This window comes from Rutidosis leptorrhynchoides, chromosome 1 (assembly GCF_046630445.1).
Source record: "Rutidosis leptorrhynchoides isolate AG116_Rl617_1_P2 chromosome 1, CSIRO_AGI_Rlap_v1, whole genome shotgun sequence".
Lineage (NCBI taxonomy): Eukaryota > Viridiplantae > Streptophyta > Magnoliopsida > Asterales > Asteraceae > Rutidosis > Rutidosis leptorrhynchoides.
The window spans coordinates 641,104,266-641,113,449 of NC_092333.1; the positions used below are offsets into that span (position 1 = coordinate 641,104,266).

The 9,184-nt window shown below is 34.6% G+C and overlaps 1 protein-coding gene across 1 annotated transcript; it reads right to left on the bottom strand.

The window, feature by feature from the left end:
* Window positions 1-2,201: 2,201 nt before the first annotated feature.
* Window positions 2,202-2,690, bottom strand: LOC139849342 (uncharacterized mitochondrial protein AtMg01250-like). Its single transcript, XM_071839004.1, has one exon. The coding sequence runs from the start codon at window positions 2,688-2,690 to the stop codon at window positions 2,202-2,204; it is 489 nt and encodes a 162-aa protein (XP_071695105.1).
* Between the last annotated feature and the right edge of the window lie 6,494 nt (window positions 2,691-9,184).

Below are 9,184 nucleotides of genomic sequence, written 5' to 3' on the forward strand. Positions count from 1 at the left end.
ACCCTGTATAGCTAACTCCAACATTCACATATAGAGTGTCTATGGTTGTTCCGAAATATATATAGATGTGTCGACATGATAGGTCGAAACATTGTATACGTGTCTATGGTATCTCAAGATTACATAATATACAATACAAGTTGATTAAGTTATGGTTGGAATAGATTTGTTACCAATTTTCACGTAGCTAAAATGAGAAAAATTATCCAATCTTGTTTTACCCATAACTTCTTCATTTTAAATCCGTTTTGAGTGAATCAAATTGCTATGGTTTCATATTGAACCCTATTTTATGAATCTAAACAGAAAAAGTATAGGTTTATAGTTGGAAAAATAAGTTACAAGTCGTTTTTGTAAAGGTAGTCATTTCAGTCGGAAGAACGACGTCTAGATGACCATTTTAGAAAACATACTTCCACTTTGAGTTTAACCATAATTTTTGGATATAGTTTCATGTTCATAATAAAAATCATTTTCTCAGAATAACAACTTTTAAATCAAAGTTTATCATAGTTTTTAATTAACTAACCCAAAACAGCCCGCGGTGTTACTACGACGGCGTAAATCCGATTTTACGGTGTTTTTCGTGTTTCCAGGTTTTAAATCATTAAGTTAGCATATCATATAGATATAGAACATGTGTTTAGTTGATTTTAAAAGTCAAGTTAGAAGGATTAACTTTTATTTGCGAACAAGTTTAGAATTAACTAAACTATGTTCTAGTGATTACAAGTTTAAACCTTCGAATAAGATAGCTTTATATGTATGAATCGAATGATGTTATGAACATCATTACTACCTTAAGTTCCTTGGATAAACCTACTTGAAAAGAGAAAAATGGATCTAGCTTCAACGGATCCTTGGATGGCTCGAAGTTCTTGAAGCAGAATCATGACACGAAAACAAGTTCAAGTAAGATCATCACTTGAAATAAGATTGTTATAGTTATAGAAATTGAACCAAAATTTGAATATGATTATTACCTTGTATTAGAATGATAACCTACTGTAAGAAACAAAGATTTCTTAAGGTTGGATGATCACCTTACAAGATTGGAAGTGAGCTAGCAAACTTGAAAGTATTCTTGATTTTATGTAACTAGAACTTGTAGAATATATGAAGAACACTTAGAACTTGAAGATAGAACTTGAGAGAGATCAATTAGATGAAGAAAATTGAAGAATGAAAGTGTTTGTAGGTGTTTTTGGTCGTTGGTGTATGGATTAGATATAAAGGATATGTAATTTTGTTTTCATGTAAATAAGTCATGAATGATTACTCATATTTTTGTAATTTTATGAGATATTTCTTGCTAGTTGCCAAATGATGGTTCCCACATGTGTTAGGTGACTCACATGGGCTGCTAAGAGCTGATCATTGGAATGTATATACCAATAGTACATACATCTAAAAGCTGTGTATTGTACGAGTACGAATACGGGTGCATACGAGTAGAATTGTTGATGAAACTGAACGAGGATGTAATTGTAAGCATTTTTGTTAAGTAGAAGTATTTTGATAAGTGTCTTGAAGTCTTTCAAAAGTGTATGAATACATATTAAAACACTACATGTATATACATTTTAACTGAGTCGTTAAGTCATCGTTAGTCGTTACATGTAAATGTTGTTTTGAAACCTTTAGGTTAACGATCTTGTTAAATGTTGTTAACCCAATGTTTATAATATCAAAAGAGATTTTAAATTATTATATTATCATGATATTATGATGTACGAATATCTCTTAATATGATATATATACATTAAATGTCGTTACAACGATAATCGTTACATATATGTCTCGTTTCAAAATCATTAAGTTAGTAGTCTTGTTTTTACATATGTAGTTCATTGTTAATATAATTAATGATATGTTTAATTATCATAATATCATGTTAACTATATATATAACCATATATATGTCATCATATAGTTTTTACAAGTTTTAACGTTCGTGAATCACCGGTCAACTTGGGTGGTCAATTGTCTATATGAAACCTATTTCAATTAATCAAGTCTTAACAAGTTTGATTGCTTAACATGTTGGAAACATTTAATCATGTAAATATCAATCTCAATTAATATATATAAACATGGAAAAGTTCGGGTCACTACAACCTCCAAACAACATTGATTGTGCTTTTCAATTCGAGAATCTAGAGTGGACTTTTTCTATGACCTTTTCCTAATCTCGGGTATTTTTCATTCTTTGCCCGATTGGTATGCCAAGGTAGGTAATGGAAACTCGCCCACTCGACATCCCATGTAGCTTGCTATGTTTTCTACCAACTCTTTTCGTATTCCTACTCCATATAAGCAACTTTTTGAAAAGTTTACTTTTAGGCCCGAAAAAAACTCAAAACATTTGAGAAGCTTGATAAGGCTACCCGCATTCTTTTTATTCCAATCTCCAAAGAACATTGTGTCATCGGCGTATTGTAAATGAGAAATAATAATCTTATTTGAACCGATTTCCAACCCTTTGAATATTTTTTGTTCCAACGCATGTTTCATAAGTACATTTAAACCTTCAACCGCCATGATGAACAGGTAGAGTGATAATGGGTCTCCTTGCCTAACGCCTCGTTGAATATTAAATTCTTTCGTTGGCGAACCATTTACTAGAATTGAGATTGTAACCATTTTCAAGCAAGAGGTGATCCATGTTATCCATTTCTCGCCAAACCCCATGTTTCGCATGATATAAAATAGGAAGTCCCAATTAAGGCTATCGAAGGCTTTTTGGAAGTCGGCTTTGAAAATGAGACATTTTCTTTTATTGTGTTTCAAGTTGTCGACAATCTCGTTTGCTACAAGGATGCCATCTAGAATGTACCTTCCTTTGATAAATGTGCTTTGTTCGGCCCCGATGATCTTATGGATTATTTTTTGGATGCAGTTTGCTAGCATTTTTGCGATGATTTATAGTAGCTCCCAATTAGGCTAATAGGTCGGAAGTCCCCTAGGTGAATCGGGTCTTTCTTCTTTGTTACCATGGTGAAAAAAGAGGTGTTACATCCATTAGATATTTCACCTTTCGACCAGAACCAATCTATAGCTTTTTTTAGGTCTTCCTTAATCATCCAAAAGAATTTTTTTGTAGAAACTTAGATTAAAACCATCAGGCCTCGGAGCTTTTGTTGAATCACAATATTTTAATGAATCCCATTTTTCTATTTCGGAGAAGGGGGCCTCAAGCATTTGTCGATCTTCATGACTGATCTGTGAGAAGGGGAGTTGTTCCAGGCTGCTATAATCCGGCTTGGATTGTTGATTTTTTTTCAAAGAGCTTGGAGAAATATGATAGGATTTCGTCTTTAATTTCATCAGGAGATTCGACCCACACCGCATTTATATGGAGACCTCTAATGTTAGATTTGTTGATATTTCTTCGAATCGTAGAGTGGAAGAAAGAAGTATTATCATCCCCTTCCGCCTCCCATTTTATTCTCGCCTTCTGTTTCAACATTCCTGAATTTTCTTTTTCTTTCTGGATCCATTTCATTCGAGCATCTAACCATTCGACTTGTTCACTTTCTGATATTGTACCATTATCAGCTTTGTCTTTGAGGTCATCTCATATCTTTTTCCATATATGAAGTTCGATATCCAGTGTACCGTATCTCATTTTGCTCCATTTTCTCAAACCTTCCTTTACAATCTTAAGTTTGTTTCTAAAAATGCAATCTGGTCTGGTTCCTGTCACGTTTACATTTCACCCATCGATTATAACTTGTTCCACCTCCTTACATTCGAGCCAAATATAAAAAATCTTGAATGGTTTCGGGCCGAAATTTTAGTTTTTATCTCGAAGCATTAAGGGACGGTGATCTAAGGTATTTCTATTTAAGGTTATGGTTGAGATGTCGCCCCAAGTATTGAGGAATTCTTCGGATACAAGAAAACGATCTAACTTACTAAATTTTTTTTCCCATCATCGCTTATTCTTGTGAATCTTTTTCCTAGGAGATGGACTTCAACGAGATGACATTTTTCTACGAAGTTGTTGAAAATTTTAGCTTTACGTTCGATGAAAACACAGTTTTGGCGTTCGTCTTGTGATCGTACCTCATTAAAATCTCCTCTGATTACCCACTCTACATTCTCGTGTTCCATCAGATTAATTAGACTATCCCAAAAATTCTTCTTTTGATCATCCTTGTGTGGCCCGTAAACATTGATCACGATTGTTTCTTTTCCTTTCCCTTTCCACGTTCCTTTGATTTCCAGGATATGTGGTATACCCACTACTTCAGAAACGTTTACTACATCAGGATCCCATAATAGTAAGATACCTCTTGATTTTCCGACCTTCGGTTTTTGTATATAACGAACATTTGGAGAGCCCCAAATCATCTCGACCCATTTATCATCAAATTAATTACATTTACTTTCTTGAATCAGAACTACTTTCGGCAATTCACTTAACCTGACTTTCCTAAACCACCCGACTTTACTTTCTGAATCATCGTCTTTTCTAAAACCTCGAATATTTATAGAAAGTATCTTTATTAGGAAACTCTAGCAATTGATATAGGGATAGGGTAAGATCACTGGGATATATTATCCCAATGTAGACCAAGTCGTTTGCATTAATCATCCAGACCTATGCTAGCAGTGGAATCATTCGACACTATTTTCAAAACCTTACCTTCATTAACAGAGTTTGAGGTAGTACGAGATTTACTTGGTTTTGTCTTATGCCTAGCAAGGTTTTTGAAGTGCGGGATTCGAGATGAGGCTTTCCAATTGCAGACACTGTTCCAGGCATGTTCTCTTTTTGATTTCGATCTACTCGTCAACTGCTGGTCTTGTTTCTGAGTTTGCTTGGGGAATACTCTAGGTTTGGGGATTTCATTCGTGGCTTGTTGGATTCTGGTTGAGGTGTTGTGATTTGGATTTTCGTTTGGGTTACAGTTGATGTTTTCGTTGGTTGAGGTCGATGGTAGGGTGTTGAATAGGTTTATTGCCGGAGACAGAAATTCCGGCAAGAAAGAACAAAATCACTATGGAAGACGAAACATCAAAATGCATGGGAACCAGTGTAAACTTTTCCTGCCACATTAATGATGATGCGGCTGCAAAAGGAAAAGATAATGCTAATTCCAAGAATGAATCGACGAAGAGTTGCACTCACGTGCCTCACAAAAATTCAGCCCAAAGGAAAAACAATCCAGGTAATCCACTACCCCACTAAAATTTCCCACTAAACCAAAATACCCATGAAACTGGCCCAAGCCAAAACATACCATGTAATTTATCGGTCCATAGCCCAAAAATAGCAACACATCTAAAACAAAAGATCCAAACTCCATAAACCAGCCTAAAAAAGCAATCAAGCTACCCAAACCAAAAAATCCAAGCTCCTGTTACCAACCCAAAATCCCAATCGGCAAACATAACAGTCCACTCTAATTCTCCGAGCCCAAAACCATTAAAGGAAACTCGTCCAGGCCCAAATACCATTCAAGTACCAGTTCCCAAAAAACCATCAAATAAATCAACGAGTCCAAACCCATACGCTAGCCCAATCCCGAAATCAAAACAACCACCCAGCCCAAATCATATCCTTCAACCATCCCCAAATCCCAACCATGTTACAAGTCCAACATTAGAGATTCCCCAAGCCCAACATACCATAACACCATCCCACCCAATGTTAGCCCGAACCAAAATTATCACTCTTGCGTTGTGTTTGTATAAGGTTTTTTTTAGACAAAATTACGACATTGATCCCACATCTTTGTATTAAATGACAAGGATAACTTTTAACTATTTTTTTAAGCTCGTTAACCTTCATCTATAGAATTTTGACACCAATGATCTTCAAGATAACTCTCATTAAATTGTTGACGTTAAGTTTTCTCACGTGCTAAGCACATGAGGGTAAATGGCCTGTTCAAGTTTTTAAAAAAATCATATACATACAATTTTAAACAAAGTTTAGAGATCACCCCCGTAATTTATCAAAAATAAGGCTTAGACATTTCATAGATTTAGTGTTTCATGTTGTTTATGTGTCAAGTATGCAATATCTACACTTTAGAATTTAGTAACCCTTTAAATATATATTACTATACTTTATACTTTATACTATATATTAAAATGAAGGAATCGGAACTAACAGATTGCAGGCTCGCATTTGGACTACTAAGTTCCGGTTTACTATTATATTTTTGTATGTTAGACTTTACATTCCGCTCTTTCTTTTAAAAATTACCCCAATATTATATGGGTTAAACAAAAGCTCCTTCTGTTCCAAAATTAATAGTCATGTTTTGATGTTTAAAAGTTTTTAATTTTTAACGTTGACTTTAAATACTAGTTCTGTGTGTGACATAGTATCAGATTAAATTTATATAAATAAATTAAGTTTTATGTGTTTTTATTTGATATAAATTTTATCAAATATTATATAGCACAAAATATTTATTTAAAAACAAAGTTAAGAAATAAAAAAAATTCAAAAATCATAATATGGCTATTAGTTTGAGACGCTTGAAGTAATATCTCATATATTTAAGAAAGTCATTAGTGAGGTAGTGGTAGTGTGGCATGGTTGGTTGTCACGGATTCAATTTTATGATACTTTGAATTCATCATAGTGGTATAGTGGTTCACCTATTTACACTTCTTTATTGGAATGAGATGGGGAGGTCTCAAATTCGAGTCATTTTCCTTAAAAATATTCGTGGAATTTATTTCCTGAAAGCCGGATTGCTCCGGACATGTTTTACCGACCCGTATTCGGGGATGATTTAAAGTTCGGATTCCTGTAACGTGGTTCGGATTTTCGCCCGAAAGCGCTGTGTGGCTAATGAGAGTATTCGATACCAATAACTTTAACTTTAAATTAAACATTAAACTTACGTTTTCCTAAATATTTCGCACCTTATTTTATTATTATTATTATTATTATTATTATTATTATTATTATTATTATTATTATTATTATTATTATTTATGATAAAAAATGAATAGTTTTAAATATTTTTGTAAAAAGATTATCCTTGTAATTGCTCCATATATAAACTTAACATTTTTACGTGATATTTACTAATTAAAATACGGAGTAGTTCGTATATAATAATTAATTTTGTATTAAATTAATTAAATATTATATTATATATAACAACCCAAACCAAACCACGAACAACCCGCGTTAAAATACGAAATAAAAAAAAAATTATTTTCCTGTTCAGCATGTGGCGCGGCGCGCCAAACTGGTCTGTCCAAAAAGTTTTAAACGCGAAAAAGATCGACTACTTCCCGTCATAATTAGACCGAACGCTTTCACCAACATTTTCAAATATGTAAAACTAACACGATTCAAACATAAAAACAAGTTTTACATGATGGGGCCCACATTGGCCGATTTACGAGTTTAATACAAAATATGAGTTTCGACCGCCAAAAAGTTTAAGTACCAAACTACACTACGAGCATGACGTTTGGGATTAAACTACCCAAGTCTCGGTCAAACTCCAAGAACTAATACTTCCAAAAAGCGTCCCCTAATCAATAAAGCGGGATCTCTATTCCATGATAATGCTCTTACCCTTGTCCACAACCGAACCTATAAAAATAGTAAACAACGAGAGGGTAAGCAAGGCTTAGTGAATGCAATAATTATACACATACATATATAATCTACTTACTTGCATCACTTACACATTATCGCACATGAGCTAGCAATTCGACAACCATGCAAAACATTAAGCATATACTAATAACCGCAAATTCATAAGGAGCTAGCAATGCCAATAGCATATAGTTCATAATTAAATATGCTAACACAACATTCTTATAACCATGGTTAACCAATCGAGCAAGGGAACGGTACTTAAAAGGCCGTTGGAGTTCATAACATCCGTTAGTGTTACTTAAACGACGCGTAATCACTAATCCCCCGGGTGATGTCTTAAACAACGCGACTCACTCACCTTCATGACAATGTGGCGTCTTGAACAACGCGACGAATCCACATGCAAATCAAAACGATGAGTGGTGTCTTAAACAACGCGACATCCACTCCCATGACAATGTGGTGCCTTAGACAACGCGACAATGCCACATGTCAATCAAACAATGAGTAGTGTCTTAAACAACGCCACAATACTACTCGTTACATAGAACATGGTGTCTTAACAACGCGACAATGCCACATTCATTCTACACAAATAAATACATTATATACATACATGCATAATTATTCCACTCACCTTACGCCTTCGGTGAATCGATAAAATTCAAGCTTGGAACTTCAAGGTAATGCACCTATTACAAAGTACATATAATCAATCAACTATTCAAGTTGGTCAAACTCACAACTCTCACCACTACTAGGTCATTTTGACCCATTTGGACACTTAACCCCATAATTGGGTCATCCTATGCCAAAACCCTAATCATTAGCCAAGTTAGGTCTTAAAACACCTTTTAACACTAGGTTTATGCATTAATCACAAACATTTACTAACTTAGGTCCATTTTGACCCATTTGACCCATTTAAGTTCAACACGCCCATTTCGGGTCATCCACTAACCCACACAACACCCATTTACATATAATATAGGTGTTCTAGGAATTACTAACTAATTAAGGTTTATTAACTACAATTAATACTTGAAAAACCCTAGTTAGTCATCCTTGAGTCAACATAACCCAAATTCACCCAAAACCCCCAAACACTAACAAAATGGGTCTTTGGTTCATCGCTAGCCCAAACCCTAACCCTTAAACACTTTAAATTAAGGAAATCGAGTTTAGGACTTACCACCACAATTAAAACGTAGCTAGTGAGTAGATGAACAACTTTAAAACACGCACTTAGACCCGAAACCACCTTCTTCTTCTTCTTTGATTTGAGCTCTCTCAATCTACAATTTAACTCTCTCTCTAGAATTAAGTTGGAAGTGATAAGGTGGGTGAGAATGGAGTAAATGAAGCTCCCAAAACTGATCTAAGGCATTTAATTCGGCCCTTAAGTGATTTTACCAAATTGCCCTCGAAATATCTAATTTAAAAAGAAGAGGAAATCTGTCAGCCCGTAGTGGCGCGGCGCTCCATAGGGCCTCTCGGCGCGCCAAACTCCCAGTTCAGCTTCTTGTGTCTTTTAATTATATACAATGTAAACCCCACAACTTGAATAACTCATTCACACATATTTACAAGAAAAAATATT

What these genes read in the sequence shown, in the direction of transcription:
- LOC139849342 (XM_071839004.1), bottom strand. Translation starts at nt 2,690, where the DNA reads ATGGGGTTTGGCGAGAAATGGATAACATGGATCACCTCTTGCTTGAAA.